At 44.3% G+C, this 18583-nt stretch overlaps 1 protein-coding gene across 4 annotated transcripts; it reads left to right on the top strand.

Moving 5' to 3' along the window:
• The first annotated feature begins 2675 nt into the window (after positions 1-2675).
• On the top strand, positions 2676-17566 carry RGN (regucalcin). 4 transcript variants are annotated; one of them, XM_014867615.3, is made up of 9 exons: positions 2966-3033; positions 3874-4004; positions 4107-4385; positions 4622-4797; positions 6778-6960; positions 13021-13236; positions 14908-15039; positions 15399-15553; positions 16255-17566. In XM_014867615.3, exons 4-9 carry the CDS (start codon positions 4635-4637, stop codon positions 16303-16305), a joined length of 900 nt encoding a protein of 299 aa, XP_014723101.2. In that variant the 5' UTR covers positions 2966-3033; positions 3874-4004; positions 4107-4385; positions 4622-4634; the 3' UTR covers positions 16306-17566. The 4 variants fall into 4 exon arrangements, with proteins under 4 accessions (XP_014723103.2, XP_014723102.2, XP_014723101.2 ...); XM_014867614.3 differs by lacking the exon at positions 3874-4004 and having other exon boundaries at positions 3008-3033; positions 4619-4797; XM_014867617.3 differs by lacking the exons at positions 3874-4004; positions 4107-4385 and having other exon boundaries at positions 2676-3033.
• Positions 17567-18583: the final 1017 nt, after the last annotated feature.

Genomic DNA, 18583 nt, shown 5'->3' with positions numbered 1-18583 from the left:
CTGAGAGCTCATAACGCAGCAGGAGAGACAGACACATCAACAGTTCTCAGTGTGATGAGGAGGATAATAAAACATAAAGACAGAATGCTGTAAGAAAAACAGGTCAGAGGCACGGGGTCAGTGAAGGCTTCCTGGTGGAGGGGACACTAGGCTGACCCTTAGGTAGGAGTTAGCCCAGTGCAGAGGTAGGGGTTGGATTAGTGGGAGGAGAAAAGTGTTCTAGTCAGAGGGAGTAGCAAGTTCAAAGGCAAGAAGCAGAGAGAGTACGTGGCTAGACCACGACTGAGGCCAAGAAGGGCCTCCTAGCAAGTCTGAAGGGGTTTGTATGCTCTTGGGCCCATTGAAGGGTGCTATGATTAGATTGTATTTTATAAAGATTCAATAACCACGTATTGTGATCACAGTTAACAAACCAACCTCATTGGCCTCCGGATGCTAAGAAGGATACAGCATCACTTTTGTAGTCTTGCCAAAAGAGGTGTAAACTGAATTAACCATGAGGAAAAATCAAATAATCCCAAATTAAGGAACATTCCACATTTTGAACTCAAAAATGTCAGTGTCATGAAACAAAGGAAGGCTGAAGAGCTGTTCTGGATAAAAGGAGACTAAACACAGCTAAACACAAGGCTTTCCCCTGCACTGGATTTGGGAACAAAATACTATTTTTTCCTTTTGTTATAAAGGACGTTGGTGTACAATTGATGAAATTCAGCTGGATAATACTATATACATAAAGTATACAGCTAGTGTAACACATCTACTATATCTTGATTGCCTGATCTTGATAACTGTGTTGTGGTTATATAAGAGAACGTCCTTGTTTTCAGGAAATGCATACCAAAGTTTTAGACATAAAGGAGCATCGTGGCTGTGACTTACTCTCAAATTGTTCAGAAAAAAATATATATATATATATATGAACAAGAGAGAGAAGGATGAAGAAAATGTGGTAAACTGTTCACATTTGGGGAATCTAGGTGAAGATAATCATGAATTCTTTTTATTATTTTTGCAACTTTTCTGTAAGACTGAAATTTTTTTCAAAATAAAGTTACCCACTCCCTAAAAAAAATAAAAAGCATATAGTTGAACAACTGCTATGAATTGGCACCTGGGGAGGCGAGAGCGAATCAGACGCGTCCCCTGCCCTTCAGGACTCATAGTCTAGCGGCCATTTCGGCAGCAGGTCCAAAGGGTGACATGAGACCTCCAGGAGATGACAACAATCTGGTCAAGAAATGGGGAAGGCCTGAATGAACGAACGCAGTGCCAACATAGTTGGAAAGACATTAAAGGGACACTTTCTATGATCTGGTGACTAAAAGCTTGAGGTAGGGAACAAGAGAAGTCTGGTGAGGTGTCCGGGCTTCTTGCACAGTCCATTGGTTGCACCACGGGCCCCACTCGCCGACACACAGTGCCCAGGAGGCTTGGGGAGAATAATGAGGTGGGTTTGGACAGCTCAATGATGCTATGGAGTAGGTTTGAGCCACGACCCGCAGCTTGGAGGAGAGACCTGGGCTGAGATGCAGCCTGGGGAAGCCGTGGGATGGGAAGAGGGTACCACAGAGCCCCAAAGATCCCCATGTCTAGAGATCTCAGCCCCATTCTTTGCCCCACCCAAGAAAGTGTCCTTCAAGTTCTTATTTTTCTACTGATGGTTTGGGCTATTGGCCAGATTTTCCCCAGCTGTATGTCTGGCTTTGGGAGTCTCCTCGCTTGGTAGACTTGTGTTTTCCCATGGGTACTGGGGACGTGAGAGAGTAGTTGTCTTCAGGACCTCCCAGGGTGGAGGGGAAATAGTTGGGGCTGTAAATGCCAGTTTTTCTGAGTTACTAAACTTTAGACTTTGCGCTGAGATTGCTCCAAGCATCTCCTGCCTGCCTGGGGCCTCACACCTTTGCATATTGACTTCTGGCGCTTCCTCCTTAGTGAGTTCAAGTGAATTAGGATGCCACAGGGACCGTGATTTGAGTGACTTTAGGGGTTTTAGGATAGTGCAGATGGCAAGGAATGGGACACTAGAATGAGAGATATAAATAATGAGGTAATACTGACCTTGGATTCAACACACACAATAAAATGCACAAATCTCAAGTGTACCACTGGATGATTTTTTTTTTTGGTATTTTTTTCCCTCCTCAAAGCCCCAGTACATAGTTGTATATGCTAGTTGTAAGTCCTTCTACTTTTTCCATGTGGACACCACCTTAGCATGGCTCGATGAGTGGTGGCTTGGTGAGCGGTGCCACGTCCGCGCCCAGGATCCGAACCCGGAACCCCGGGCGTCGACGCGGAGCGCGCGAACTTAACCACTGGGCCACGGGGTCCGCCGGAGTGTATGGTGTGACAGTACACATACCTATGCAGCAAACTTCCATCAGGATGCAAAACATCTCCATCCCCCTGGTACATTCCTTTAACTCCCCTTCACAGGTAACCCCTGGTTCCCATCCCCCAGGGCCAACCACCATTCTGTTGACCTCCCTCCCTGAAGATTTTTTCTGATGTTTTAAACTTGCGGGTTATTTAGAGAAAGCGCGGAGAGTGAGGTGGCAGGACCAGGAGCACATTGAGGCTGTCCAGGGAGAAGGCGCCGCCGAGGGCTGCTGCGGATCTTTTACTCCATAGGATTTTGAAATCCAATCGAGCCAAGCCTTTCTTCTGCCCGCACCACAGACGTTTTGCAAGAGCTGGCCTCCAGCCATCCGATGCTTCTCAGCCGGCCCAGGGAGAATCTATTTAACCGCTTTGTTCTCTTTTTAACCTGTTTGTGCTTAACCGGACCCTCGACCCCAGCTCTCTGTTTGCATTTGACAGCTTTTTGGTTTACGTAAGAGAGAAACTTGAGCTCTCCGTCCAAACTCCAAAGATTAGGTTCACTGGGCTCCAAGCCTCTGCCCCGCCCCCTGCGCCGGGGTGGCTTTGCAAGATTCCTCCACCGTGAACGAGAAGACCGCGTGGGGGGTGCCAGGCCCGCCCCAGACGCTCTGCCGCCTGACCTTTGAGCGTCTACAAGTCACCAGCCGGGTGAGTGCCCCGGGCGGGCCAGCCTCCCGCCCCCTCTCTGTAGAGGAAAGTTCTGGCGACAGCCGAGCAAAGCGCGCTTGGCCGGTCTTCCGACCGGGGCCGGCTGGCGGGAGCCACACCGCCCTCTGCGCGCCCCCTCAGCCGGCCGGGGACGGGGCCCGGGACGGGGCCCGGGACAAGGCAGGGCGGCCTCTAGCTGTCGCCTGCCGGGCTCGGCGGGCGCCTGAGGCTGCAGCGGCGCCACCAGGCTGTGCGGAGGCCCCTCGGGCGCGCGGATGCCCCAGGTGTCGCGCGGGCCCCTGGCGCCGCGTCCCCGCTCGCCAGCGCTCTGCTGCCGCGGCCCCCGCCCCGAGCCCGGGCGGAAAAAGGCCGTTTGCCAGCCCCTGGCTTGCACGACCGAGCGGGGCTTAAAAGCTGCCATTGCACAAGTCCCGCGTCTGATCTCGGGTCTTATCTCAGGTTGATAACGTGAAAGCCTTGGGAGCGCGCGCCAATCTCTAACAGCCGGTGAAGATTGCAAGTGCTCTGACACTGCCCGTCACTATCTGTGTGTCTCTAAAAACAAATGCAGTTTATTGAAGGAAAGATGAAACCAAAGATTCTTTTCCTTTCTTCCCCTCATTGGTTTGCCCATCCACGTGTGGGACCACTCATTTCAAAGCAGATAGGTGCCAGGGAGAAGGTGAAGATGCGGGCAGCGTGGATGGTCATCAGGGTAGAGTTGGGAAAGATAGCAGGCTCTTGAAAGTTGCCTTTCTTCCTTCTCCTACATGGGTTTCTTAGATAATGTTTTTCCTTTTCTGATAATTTTTCTTTTTCTTCTCCCTGTTCGCTGGTCAGTCTCTGGTCTAAAGTCCCAGCATAGAATGTTCCCACTTTTGGAGCTCAAGACTCCTTGCCAAACTGGCTTGGTGCCTTCCTAGGCAGCAAGAAATAGCTGAGGGGCTGTCAGATCCTACCACGGTGCCCAGGTGACGTCCTTTTCTCCACTCCTTCCATTGTCTGCATTTGCAAATGGATGGTAGTTCTAATTTAGTGTATTATCACTGATGAACGTATTTCTAAAAATGCAGTTCAGAAAAAAATGCAAAGCAGGAAGGCCCTGGCCTTGAGCAGTCAGAGATGGAAATCAACAACATCGATGGATGGGGAGGGCAGCAGGAGACGGTGACCCGCAGACGCCCAGAGGAGCCACCAATGAGGGAGCTGCCTGGCCCCTGACCGGCCCTGGGGCCTCGGTCGCCGGCATAAAGGGCAGCCTTGCCTTGTCTGAACAGCACTAGCGCCAAGGCGTGGATGTTAGTGCTGCTTTTTCCTTCCTCTTTTTAAAGACAGCTTGAGGAAAAGCACTGGTAAGTGGATTGAAGACGTCTCGTGTTGCCGCCCATCAGCTCTCTGACCTTCCTCCTGCGTGCCGCCTCCTGCCGCATTGCATATCTTATTCTGATTTGGGGAAGGGTGGCCAGCTTTTCCAGTTCTGATAATGAACTCCATCTGTCTTGGGTTCTTACCAGGCTCCTAAGCCAGGCGTTTTGCTGAATTTGCTCCACGTGATTCCATTCCATTTTCTCTCTGTCACCTTCAGTAGATCCCCCGTGACAATGTCTTCCATTAAGATTGAGTGTGTTCTGCCCGAGAACTGCCAGTGCGGTGAGTCGCCAGTGTGGGAGGAAGCGTCCAGCTCTCTGCTCTTCGTAGATATTCCTGCCAAAAAGGTTTGCCGGTGGGATGCGCTCAGCAAGCAAGTGCAGCGAATGACCGTGGGTAAGGATGAAGGCCCAGCTCCGAGCAGCCCGACAGACATCTTTTCCCTGGGGAGGGGTGGTCACCTCATGTGTCATTCCCCGGACCCTTCGTGTTTAAGCATACTGAATATGCTTTCACACTTGTAGATTGTCCTGCTCTCTGGGTCCTCCTACTTTGACCCCGGAGTAAATTCTGGATGGTCAGTACTTTCCTCTTCTCCTGTGGGTGAGGGCAACGTTCCCCATCGGGTTTGGATGGTGAGGCCCTGGAGGAGCTCTCCTTACCACCCTCAGATGACTGAAAGCTGGAGAACCGGTTTGTGGCACAGCAAAGGCTGTCTCCCTTGGGTCAGGCCAGGGCCTTAATTTTCAATATAAGAACAGGTATAGCTTTCTTTGAAAGTGAAAAGAAGAGCTTTCAGACTCAGAAAGCATCACCCGGGACCATCTGCTCCCTGTACAAACTAGGATGCACGAGGAATTGCGAGTGCGTTTCAATGTGGCTCTGCTTCCGGCCGGTGTGACTCCTGGAGGAGGCTTTTATCCCAAGGGTGTGGGCTTGAGTAGCGCTAGAGAAAGAAGTTTCTTGTTTTCGTTACTATGTTCACAGAAAAACAACCAGGAATTCCTATGACCTTGGGATGCTCTCTCAACCCCCAACTGGGGACCTCAAGATTTTTTTAATCAGAGGAAGCAGTTTTCTAATTCACTCAGGGATATGACTGTGGCTGGAGGCAAAGTGACTGGGACAGCAGAGGTCAGAGTGGGGGAAGGGAGCCATGGCCTTCCCTGGTCGCTCCTTCCCAACATGCACAGGGTGGGGGGCTGTTCCCACCCCTAACCTGCAAGCCCCCCAAATGAAAAGGCCTGGTGGTGTCAGCAGTAGCTCGGGAAGCTGACAGAAGTCTTGGGCCCCAGGGTGGCATCGCTGTTGAGGGTGTGACCCTCCTAATAGTGTCCTGCACATTCCCTGGGACCCTTCTGAGCAGGGCTTTTAGCTAAGTAAGAGCTGCTCCCAAGGCGCCGGCGCCCTGCACTGAATAGGTGCTTAGGAAATGTTTTCAAAATAAATTTGTTTCCTGTGACTGCCCACCACAGCAATCAATCTCTCCACCTTAAAGAAAGAATTTTCCTTATACATGGAAAAATATTAAACCCAGAAAACCTAAAATTTAAAATTACAAAATATAGTATTATAATGAAGACATGATGGTTTTATCACTGCATCTATATTCCTATTTATTATTTTTTGTCATGCTTACTTCCAAAAAGGGTTTGAGAAACAATTTTCAATTAAATACGTATGAAATAAGCCCCTTAGAAAAGACAAGTCCTGGGCCAGCCCTGGTAGCCTAGTGGTTAAGTTCAGCACGCTCCCCTTCGGCAGCCTGGGTTCGGTTCCCAGGCGTGGACCTATGCTGCTCTGTTAGCAGCCATGCTGTGCTGGCGGCCCACATACTAAAAAATAGTGAAAGATTGGCATGGATGTTAGCTCAGGGCAAATCTTCCTCAGCAAAAAAAAAAAAAAAAAAAAAGAGACAAGTCCTGTATTGGAGGGAGAGAGAGATGTCACAAAGCCTAGTTGCTGGAACAAAACACAGTTTGTGTCTCTGAATTTCCTGGAGATCAGGCAAATTGAGCGTAGCTTGCTCTGTGACAACTGCTCTGGTGCCTGCCCCACCCAGGTTAGGAACCCCTCCTCTTAACTTGATGTGGCACCTGTCCCCGTGTATGGTGACTGCCGTGGTTTGACTTCTCTGCTTCTCCCACTAGACTGGGAGCTTCCAGAGGCGTTGGGTTTTGTTCCCCTTTCTATCCTGCTGCCCAGAACAGCACACAGAGTTCATGCTCAAAGAATATACTTGGTTTCATAGCCTTCACTATTCGACAGAGGGAGGAGAGCGACCCATTGTCCAAAGAGCTGAAATCCTGGTAGACACGCCAGGGGGCGTGACGGCGGCAGGGGGCCGCCTTCTGACTGCTGCCTTTGCCTCCACAGATGCCCCGGTTGGCTCAGTGGCCCTCCGCCAGTCGGGAGGCTATGTCGCCACAATTGGAACGAAGTTCTGTGCTTTGAACTGGGAAGATCAGTCAGTAGTTGTCCTGGCCGCGGTAGAGAAAGACAAGAAAAACAATCGATTCAATGACGGGAAGGTGGATCCCGCGGGGAGATACTTTGCTGGTATGGTTTATCTTCAGCACGTGCTCACTGAGCTCAGGAGAAAAGCGCAATGTGTCTTCTAAAAGTCTCACAGCTGTAGTGGGAAAACCGTTATTCATAATGGGGCTTGGGTTGTCCTTTTATTAGTTGAGTCGCTTGTTTCCTAAAAAAAAATCCCATGAGAAAAATTTCACCGATATTCCTTTCAGTTTCTGTCTCTAGCAGAGACTAAAATTTGTATGTACTTTTGTAGTTTAAATGAGTTTTAAACTAGAGGTTTTGTTGTTGTTGATGTTTAAATTGGGAACAATTTCAAATTTATAGAAAAAAAATTTAAGAATAGTACAAACAACACCCTCTACCTAGACCCACCTCTTGTCAACATTTGGTTCCAGTTGCTTCCTCTCTCTATATATAAACATATTTTTCTCCAGAATCATTTGAGAGTAAGTTGCGTATATCGCATGCCTTTACCCCAAAAATACTTCAGTGTGAACTTCCCAAGAAAAATGACATAGTCTTACGTGACCACAGCACAGCTATCAACTTAAAGAAGTTTAACATTGATACAATAATTTTATCGGATATACTGTCTATACTCTAGTTTTGGCAATTGACCAAATAATGTCCTTTACAGCATTTTTTCCCTCCAGCACAGGATCCAGGCTGGGATCACTTACTGCATCCAGTTGTCATGTCTCTTTCATCTTCTTTAACCTGGAACAGAACTTAGCCTTTCTTTGTTTTTTATGACATTGCCACTGTTGAAGAATACAGTCCCGCCCAACTTCCCCCCTTTTTAATAGAACATTCCTCATGTTTCTGTGTTTGTCTAATGTTTCCTTGTGATGAGATTGACGCTATACATCTGTGGCTAGAATACTGCGTAGGTGACGTTTTGTCCTTCTAGGTGCCATCTGTCCCTCATTGGTGATGTTAATTTTGATCACCTGGCTAAGATCTTCTCAGATTTCTCTACTGCATAGTTACTGTTTTTTAATTGCAATCTATAAGCATTTTGTGAGGTTTGTTAGGTATCTATTGCTGTGTAACAAATTACCCTGAAATTTAGTGGCTTAAAATAAGAAACAGTTATTATCTCACATAGTTTCTGAAGGTCAAAAATCTGAGCGTGGCTTAGCTGGCTGGTTCTAGTTCAAGGTTGTTTTATGAAGCTGCAGTCAAGCTGTTGGCCAAGGCCTCAGAAGGCGCTGGAGTCTCTGAGGGGGCCTGGAGGATCTGTCTGCATCTAAGCTCACTCACTTGGGGGTTGGCAGGAGGCTCAGTTCCTTACCGCATGGGCCTCTCTCTTCCCTCAGAGCCCATGATGAGAGACAGAGAGCACCCAGGGTGGAAGCTACCGTCTTATTATTGCCTAGCTCGGAAGTGACATGCCATCATTTTTGCCGTGTGCTGTTGGTCTCACCGATGATGATGGAGGGGACTATGTACAAGGTGTGAATACTGGGAGGCAGGCATCATTAGGGGCCATCTTGGAGGCTGGCTACAACATGGGGAGCTGCTTTGAGTCCAAGCAAATATCCTGGTCCTCAAGAAAAGTTCTCCCTTAGCTTTTACATTCGTTGATAATTCTTGCTGGAACCAATCTTTATCATGATGGTTGCAGAATGACTTATACACAACTTTAAATGAATTTTAATGATAGTTTGAAATTAAATAATGCATTTCACATAAAGTTCTCATTTACCTCCCCTCACACCAACCCTTTAAGTTAGCCAAAGTTGATTCTAAACCCCTGCTGTCTCGCCTCCCCACGCCACCCTCTCACGTTGTCGGCCATGCTGTCCTGGCTCCATTCACTTCCAACATAGAAGGTAGGTGAGATCTGAGCAGCTGGCTGTGGATTGTTTCCCATCTTCCTGGACTTTACACAACCACAGACAAAGTCCAGGACAGGTTGAAAGATTAAAGATGAGAATCCGTTGGAAGCCTTTCTGCCAGTAATTTCTGCAGGATAAAGAAATGTAATTAGCTACCCTGGCTTCCTGTTGGAACTGATTTTCTCTCTCCCTTAGGGCTGGAAGTTTACAGTCCCGTGGCACTTCGTGAGACAAAATAAAGACGTCCTCAGAGGCCTGAGTTCTTAGCCTGGGGTCCCCATTTCTTAGCCTGTGCCCTCAGGAAACCCCTTCAAATTATAGGCATCACTGTGGGTGTACATACTGGTTGTGTGCCTCTGCCAATAGCACCTGAGAACCTTTTTGCAGACAGAGTTCCTAGCTTTCAGCAAGTGCTGAGAGGGGCCCCTGAACTGGAAAAGGGTGGAGTCACCTCATAGTCTAGATGGGATCTCAAGGTGGCAGGTAGTAACCTGAAGGTGGCGCCACACCCAAGGTCTGACCTGTCTGTGCTCACTCCTAGATAATGATGGATAAGCCAGGGCTCCGGCTTATTCTTTCCCTCCGAGAAAAAGCCCTTTCCATGCAGTGGGGGATTCACATTCATGTTTTGGGCATCTCTTTCTGTGAGGCAGATAGTGGGGAGGAATATTAATGAACAAACTCAGCCACCCGCAGCTGGAGACTGCTGCATGAACAGCCTTCTCCCCAGGGAGGGAGGGCTTGCCCTGGCTGGCTGGCTGTTCCAGCTTCCCCGTATTAGTCCATTTTCCTCTCGATCTTCTTTCGGATGGAGCATGGTATAGTAGAAGAGCTTTCCAGTTGCTTTGTTACAGTCAAGTTCTGCTCCGCCCCTGAGATCACACTCAAGTCTATCTAACTGAATATTCACGTGCACTTGAGAAGAATGTGTATCTGCTGTTGTGGGGTGGAGTGTTCTATAAATGTCACTTAGATCCAGTTGGTTGATGGTGTTCAGTTCTTCCATTTCTTTGCTGATTTTCTGTCCATTTGTTTCTCTTACTGAGAGAGGAACGCTGACATTGCCAACCATAATTGTGGATTTGTCTATTTCTCCTTTCAATTCTGACTTTTGCTTTACATATTTTGAAGCTCTGTTGTTAAGTGCATACACATACCATTTATCCCTGGTAATTTTCTTTGCTCTATTTTGTCTGATATTAACATAGCCTCTCCAGCTTTCTTTTGATTAATATTTGCATGGTCTATCTTTTCCCCTCTTTTACTTTCACACTACCTATGTCATTACATTTGAAGTGAGTTTCTTGTAGACAGCATATAGCTGGATTTTTAAAAAATCATTCTGACAGGGTCGCCCCAGTCGTGCATCAGTTAAGTTCGCACGTTCCGCTTTGGCGGCCTGGAGTTCGCTGGTTTGGATCCCGGGTGCGGACATGGCACCGCTTGGCAGGCCATGCTGTGGTAGGCGTCCCACGTATAAAGTGGAGGAGGATGGGCACAGATGTGAGCTCAGAACCAGGCTTCCTCAGCAAAAAGAGGAGGATTGGCAGCAGATGTTAGCTCAGGGCTAATCTTCCTCAAAAAAAAAAAAAAAAATCATTCTGACAGTCTCTATCTTAATTGATGTGTTTAGATTATTTATTTAATGTAATTATTGATATGCTTTGACTTAGATCTGCCATTTTATTATTTGTTTTCTCTTCTTTACGTCTGTAGTCTTTGTTCCTCTGTTTCCCTTCCTGTCTTCTTTTGGATTATTTGAACATTTTCTAGAATTTAATTTTAATTTATTTATTGTAATTTTTCACTATATCTCTGTATAGTTTTTTAAGGGTTTCTGAAGGGATTGCAAAATATATAGTTAATTTTTCATAGTCTAACTAAAACCAATATTTTACCACTTCAATCGGTAGTCAGCTCTTTATGCTGTAGTTGTCTTTATATACATACATTGAAAATCCCATCAGAAAATGTAATTTTTGCTTTAACTATCAGAAATATTTAAAGAGCTAAAGAGGAGAAGAAGAGTCTATTATATTTACTCATGTATTTAGTATCTCTATTGCTCTTCCTTCATTCCTGATGTTCCAAGCTTTCTTTTGGTATCACTTCCCTTATATGAAGAACTTCCTTTAGCAATTCTTTTAGAGCAGGTCCGCTGGCTGTGAATTCTCTTAGTTCTTTACTTCATATGAGAATGTCCTTCTCTCACCTTCATTCTTGAAGGATAGTTTTACTGAATATAGAATTCCAGGCTGACAATTTTATTTCTTTCAGCAAATCAAAAATGTGTCACTTCCTTCTCACCTCCATGGTTTCTCATGAAAAATCCACAGACATTGAAATAAATAATAATAATTATTAGATGTAATATGTCATTTTTCTTTCATTGCTCTCAAGGATTTCTATTTGACTTTAGTTTTCAGAAATTTGATTATGATGGTCTGGGTATAGGTTTCTCTGGGCTTATCCTGTTTGGGATTTGCTCAGCTTCTTGAATAGATAGTTCTATGCTTTTCACCAAACTTGGGGAATTTTGAGCCATTACTTCTTCAAATGTTTTTTTGGCCCTGTATTCTTTCTCCTCTTCTCCAGGAGTCCAATTACACATATGTTAGCCCTTTTGTTCTTGTCCCACAGGTCCCTAAAGCTCTGTTCATGTTTTTCCATCTTTTCTCTCTGTTGCTCAGATTGGATCATTTCTATGGATCTAGCATCAGGTACACTGACTCTTCCCTCTGTCATCTCTATTCTGCTATTGAGTCCGTCCAGTGAGTTTTGTATTTCAGTTATTTTATTTTTCACTTCTAAAATTTTCATTTGGCCATCCTTTATATCTTCTACTTCTTTGCTGATATTTTCTATTTTGAGTTTTGTTTCAAGACTGTTTACAAATTGCTCATTTGAGCATTTTTTATAAGAGCTGCTTTAGTCTTTGTCAAATAATTCCAGCATCTGTGGCATCTCATTTTCTGCATGTGTTGATTCTTATATGAGTTGAGATTTGCATGCTTCTGTGTGCTGCCAAGTAATTTTGGATTGTACCTCCGACATTTTGACTATTAGGTTATGAGACCCTGTGTCTTGTTTAAATCCTATGGAGAATGTTGATATATTTGTTTTAGTAAGTAATCTATATGTTTAGGTGCAGACCACGAGTTCCAAGCTGCTTTCTGTTAGGTACCATTAGGATCTGTCCCACGTGTGTGCCACTCGGGTCAGTCTGAGACTTAGAAGATGTTCTATCCATTCGCTCCCATTCTCAGTCTTTGGTATGCTAATTAGAATCAGATCCCTGCATATACAAGTAAAGATGAGCCAGGAGATCATGAACAGCTTCAGGGGGTTGCATTCCTGAGCAACATCCCTCTTCACTATCTCCAGGTTCTTTCCAGTTTCCTGGAGCTCTCCTTTTCATTCCTAGCCAGAAACCACCCACTTCTATGATTGTGCTGCCTCCGGGGCCAGATGGCAGGAGGACAGAGAGGGAGGGAGAGAGAGAGAGAGAACACCAGAGCAGCAGTGCTTGGCTCTGCCCTTTTATCCCTGCAGCTTCACCAAACGGAGAGGAACAGCCCCTTAGCTCAGCGTTTGATTCCCGTAGGTTCCCGTTGCTGGCCACTCTCTGCTGTTGCTACCCTGGCTGCAGAATTGCCTTGGGACCGGTGCATGAGAGAATGGAGAGAAAGGAGTGGAAAACAACCAGGAGATTTCTTCCACTCTCTCCGAGCCTCAAGAGTTTCCTTTTCTGCTCCTTGAGCCAGATCTAGAGGGTTTCTCTTGGCTCCCTGTCAGCCTGCACCACAGTGCTCGCTTCCAAATTCCAGGCTTTATTGAGTTCAGGCTGGGACGTACGGGAGGATAAAATGGAGAACTCACCACCAATTAGGTGGTACTTCAGATTCTGGTGTTCTTCCCTGAGCTGCCTGATATTCACTTTTCAGAGTTCTCAAATAGCTACGCCGTGTGTTTTGTCCAGGTTTTGTAGTTGTGCTTAGTGGAGAAAATGAGATTGGTGCCGATGAACTCCTCCTTGTCTGGAACCAGAACCTCTTGGTATAGTTTTAATTTGCATTATAAGCAAGGTAGTTGTCATTTTTTAGAACTATAGGACGCAGATTGGGATTGTATAATGATTTCCTTGATCTAGTCATGAGAAAGGGACCCTGGTGAGAAAAGATGGTGTAGCACACGGGGCAGGATGCTGCGGGGCGGGCTCAGTGCTCTGTGGGTTTTGTAGGCACCATGGCTGAGGAAACAGCCCCGGCAGTTACGGAGCGGCACCAAGGGTCCCTGTACGCCCTCTTTCCTGACCACCACGTGGAAAAGTACTTTGACCAGGTGGACATCTCCAACGGTTTGGATTGGTCCCTGGACCACAAAATCTTCTATTACATCGACAGCCTGTCCTACTCTGTGGATGCCTTTGACTATGACCTGCTGACAGGAAGGATCTGTAAGTACTTTTTCATTACTTTTCTTAACACTGCTGGTATTTTTTCATATGTATGTATGTGAAAAGGTCCTTACTTGTCAAATAGAGAGCTGTCCAATATTATTATTCCAATACAGTAATGGTTATGCAGACTTGACCATGCTGCCAGTCAAGGCATGGCCCTCAACACAATTAAATGTGGCCACAGTTGGCCTAATATAGATAGATCCTTAATCCTCTTTCTTGTCGCCATCACTAGAAAGAGGTTTAGTGTGAAATGGATCCTGTTCTACCAGGAGGTGCCTAAAGGCAAATAATATACAGCAGAATGGGATAAAAGACCAGAAAAGTAGAGTTTGGGGTTGCTATTTCTTATTTGTACTTTAGTCAACCATAGGCAAATTGTCAGAGATAAATTACCAACCTTTCAAAATGGAAAAGTAAACAAAGTAGTTGCAGAGGGCCGGCCTGATAGTGCAGTGGTTAAGTTCCCACGTTCCACTGTGGCAGCCCTGGGTTCACTGGTTCGGATCCCGGGTGGGGACCTACACACTGCTTGTCAAGCCATGCTGTGGCAGGTGTCCCACATAACTTAGAGGAAGAAGGGCATGGATGTTAGTGCAGGGCCAGTCTGCCTCAGCAAAAAGAGGAGGATTGGCAGCAGATGTTAGCTCAGGGCTAATCTTCCTCAAAAAAAAAAAAAAGAAGTAGTCACAGATTGTTCAATTCCATCAATGGGCTCTACATGAGTCATAGCTTGAAACTGGGAGGGAAGGAATTAGTGAGAAGAATTGAGAAGGGAGTACTTGAAACTGTTTCATAAAGATGCCAAACCACAAGAGCAAAACCAATAATAAAAATGGCTAAAAAAAATCACAAAACTCTCATGTGGATTTAGTCAGAGGCAAAATATTCCAGTATGGATGTTTTGGTTTGAAACATGTAGTGCTCTCTTTTTTGACTGTTTTTACCCATTTTATTCACACACGGTTTTAACATTTTTTCCCTTACACCTCAGTCTGATTATTGCAATGACCCGGGTCTTGATGTTTATCTTTTGTGCACTCTGATTCCCCCTTTAAGGCCAGCCAGTGGGTTTCAGAACAACCCCTTTTCAGAAACAAGCTCTTCTAATATTTAGTTTGGGCAGGTGATCCCGGAGCATTCAGTCAGGCAGAAACAGAACTCATACATCTTACTTGTTTTTGTGCTTGAACTATTCACATGGCACCATTAAGTTGCCTTCTAGAACTTGGAGTTAACCAAAGTAGGCATTTTTGTGAGTAAAGCAGCAGAGGCCTAACCGCAGGCTGAAACGTACGTGAGGCGGGCCTGCAGGCCTCAGCTGAGGTCCGCCTCAGAAAGATCTGCTCCTATTTGATTACGAATTCTGCTTTCTTTTTTCTCTTCTCTGAAAGCTTAGACAGACGTGTTCATACCCAAACTAAAGGGAGTGGATCCACCTTAAATCGTGTGGTAAAAACTCTTTGTTGAGGGGTGCCCGCTCAGGTTTCTGGACATTTTCTAGAGCTAGGAATCCTTCTGAACCATTCTACTTGTGGTGCCCCCACGCCAGGCCCTGGATGAGCAGAAGCGATCCGTGTTTCTCATCAGCTTGGTTACTCATTGTTTGATGCTCAGTATTGACTGGCCTATTGTGTTGTCGTGTGTGTGTGGTTTTTTTCACCACAGCTAACCGCAGAAGTGTTTACAAGCTGGAGAAGGAAGAACATATCCCAGATGGAATGTGTATTGATACTGAGGGGAAGCTCTGGGTGGCCTGTTACAACGGAGGAAGAGTGATTCGTTTAGATCCTGAGACAGGTAGGCCTAAGCCAAATGGGAAATCCCTGCTATGGCTAGAAAACACCAGACACCAGGGACTGGAGAAACTTCATTACTAATAAAGTCATATAGAGATGTATTCAAAGGTCTCAAGTGGATGATTTTGGGAAATAAAGGCCAAAGACAGCCCGAAATTTATAGTCAGAACTTCTTTTCCTGGGGAGATAAGTCTTTCTGCTCAGAACAAATTGCCGGGGAAGGTAGGTTAACTACGTGGTTGAAGTCTGACCTCCACAATCCTCTTTGAACTTCCCTATTACTCCGCAAGGGGTCCTGACAGTTTGCGCAGGTTGAAAATTTGCTAGAACTAGATTTTAATAAAATATTTGGTGATCTAGGGAAAAGACTCCAAACTGTGAAGTTGCCTGTTGATAAAACCACTTCGTGCTGCTTCGGAGGGAAGGATTACTCTGAAATGTACGTGACCTGCGCCCGGGCTGGACTCGACCCCGAGGCTCTCTTGCGGCAGCCTGAAGCTGGTGGCATTTTCAAGGTGATCTGGCTATTTCTTTTATTTTGAGGGTGAGGTGGGAGAGTCTCAGTTAAGAAACTGAGCAATGAGTGCTTTTTCATACTTCCAAAACATAATTCTATCTCGCATTTTAAGCTCATCGTGCTAGACGTAAAAACACTTTATTTACATTTTCTAGACTGTCACTTATCTGAAGTCCAGAACAATGTGTTTAGCCTACCTTGTACAGTACTTAAAATTTTTTTTTTTTGCTTCAGTAGTGTTTGTTGAAATTCTGTAAATCAGTAGAATAGGCTTAAAAAACCAGTGTTTGAAACATGTTTGTAAGATCAGTTGATCGTTTTGATGTCACAGAATATTTTCAGGTTTTTAACTTTTCTTTTGCAACAAAACAAACACTGATAAAAATTATACCCCTTTTGAGCTGAAAAGAAATATAGAAATCATCTGGCTCAAACCCCTTTCTTAACAGGTGGAAAAATGATAGAAATAAATTCAGTTTTAAATCCAAGTTAACTGTAAATGGTTGCTAGTTGGATTATTATATATGTGAATAATTGGGTTGGCCCATAAATACCTAATCCAGTAATTCCTTCTTATGATAGGAAATAAAACAAGGATAATAGGTGGCTAAATATATTATTATGAATCAGAAAAATGTTTTTAAAGAATATTTGTGAATTACCTTTTTTCAGAGTTTCTCTCCTGTCTTTTTTTAACAGATAACTGGCCTGGGGGTCAAAGGAATTCCTCCTTATGCCTACGCAGGATGAGCGCTAGGCCTTCTTTCCCACTGGAGGAAACTTTGAAGATAACTAGAAAATTCTGGAGCTCAAATTTCAATCTAGTTAGAAAAAAATAAAGCAATAATATTATTAACAGGGTTAAATTTTTCTTTACAATTTTTTAAAGGTAGAGCATTTTTAACAAATGGGGGGCAGGTGGTTTTCATAACATACTATAGACCTTCTGCAAAGGTACTATAGAAATGTAAAGAATTGTTCATCTGACAACCAGCCTCTTGATTCTTTGCAAATTGCTGGTGGAGGAGGGGAGAGGGAAGAGACCGTATCTGTTCTTTATTCTGCGTCTCATACTTACTATACCTAAAGCTTCAAAAAACTAATAAATAGTAATCTGGTAATGATTTATTATGATTATGTTCCGTCTTATTTTCATCATAATCTTATAAAATATGCTGCAATGCTAATCTACCTTCATATTACTCTTTTTTTTTTTTTGAGGAAGATTAGCCCTGAGCTAACATCTGTCGCCAATCGTCCTCTTTTTGCTGAGGAAGACTGGCCCTGAGCTAACATCCGTGCCCATCTTCCTCTACTTTATATGTGGGACGCCTGCCACAGCATGGCTCGCCAAGCAGTGCATAGGTCCACACCCGGGATCCGAACGGGCTGCTGAAGTGTGGAATATGCGAACTTAACCGCTGCACCATTGGGCTGGCCCCATATTACTCTTCTTTTAGTTTGTTATTTTATAAACTAAAATATTGCTGGAGGATAAGAATTAAACACTTTGGCAAAGTCCATGGTTCCAACTGCCACCTAATAGATGTAAAAGTAATACATCACTTTGGAAAAAATTCTTTTTTAAAAAATAGTTTTATTGCGTTATAATTGGCCAACACATATTGAAAGTGTACAATTTGCTAAGTTTGGCATACATATAGATTAATGAAACCAACACTGAAAGCAAGATAATGAATCTGTCTACTGCCCCAAGACTTTCCCTGTGTCCCTTTGTAATCCTTTCCTTTGGTCCCCAGATAACCACTGATCTGATTTCTGTCACTATACATTAGCCTTAAAATTGGGTAGTGTGATTTCTGAAACTTTGTTCTTTTTCAACATTGTTTTAGCTCCTTTGGCCTTCCGTGTAAATTTTAGAATCAGCTTGACTATATTTACAAAAAAAAAAACTCTGCTGCAATTTTAATTGGAATTGATTTAAATCTGTAGAACAATTTGGAAAGAATTGGCATCTTAGGAAAAAAATAAAATCTTTGAAAAAAAAAAAGAGGGGGCTGGCCCCGTGGCCGAGTGGTTAAGTTCGCGCGCTCCGCTGCAGGCGGCCCAGTGTTTCGTTGGTTCGAATCCTGGGCGCGGACATGGCACTGCTCATCAGACCACGCTGAGGCAGCGTCCCACATGCCACAACTAGAAGGACCCACAACGAAGAATACACAACTATGTACCGGGGGGCTTTGGGGAGAGAAAGGAAAAAATAAAATCTTTAAAAAAAAAAAAGAATTGGCATCTTTACTATTTTGAGTCTTCCAATCCGTGAACACAGTATGTCTTTCCAGTTATTTAGGTCGTCTTTGATTTCTTTCATCAGCATTTTGTAGGTTTCAGCATACAGATCTTGTACATGTTTTGTTAGATTTATATCCAAGTATTTCATTTTTTGGAGCTATTGTAAATATTATTCTTAAATATTTTGTTTCCAATTGTTCATTGCTCATTTGTAGAAGTAAGATTGATGTTTGTAGGTTGACCTTGTATCTAATGACTTTGCTAAATTCACTTATTAGTTCTCAGAATATTTCTATAGCTTTTCTGGAATTCATTGGACATATAATCATGCCTTCTGTGAATAGAGACAGTTTTATTTCTTCCTAATCTGCATATTTTTATTTCTTATTCTTGCTTTATTGTGCTGGCTAAGATTGCCAGTACTATGTTGAATAGGAATAGTGAGAGTGAATATCCTTGCCTTGTTCCCAATCTTAGAAGAAAAGCATGCAGTCTGTCTTCATTAAATATGTTAGCTGAAGGATTTTTTGTAAATGCCCTTTCTCAGGTTGAGGAAGTTCTCCTCTAGTCTAGTTTGCTGAGAGTTTTATTATTATTATTACTATTATTATTATTATTGCAGATGCATCTTATCAAATGCTTTTTCTGCATTTATTGATATGATCATGTGATTTTTATTCTCTAGATGTTAATATGATAGATTTTTGCATTCCTAGGATAAACCCCCCCGTGGTGGTGGTGTATTATTCTTTTTATATGTTGCAGGAGTCAACCTTCT

The sequence above is a fragment of the Equus asinus genome, chromosome X (genome assembly GCF_041296235.1).
Source record: "Equus asinus isolate D_3611 breed Donkey chromosome X, EquAss-T2T_v2, whole genome shotgun sequence".
NCBI classification, from domain to species: domain Eukaryota; kingdom Metazoa; phylum Chordata; class Mammalia; order Perissodactyla; family Equidae; genus Equus; species Equus asinus.
The sequence above is the reverse complement of the archived record's forward strand: the minus strand, read 5'-3'. Positions and strand labels throughout refer to the sequence as shown.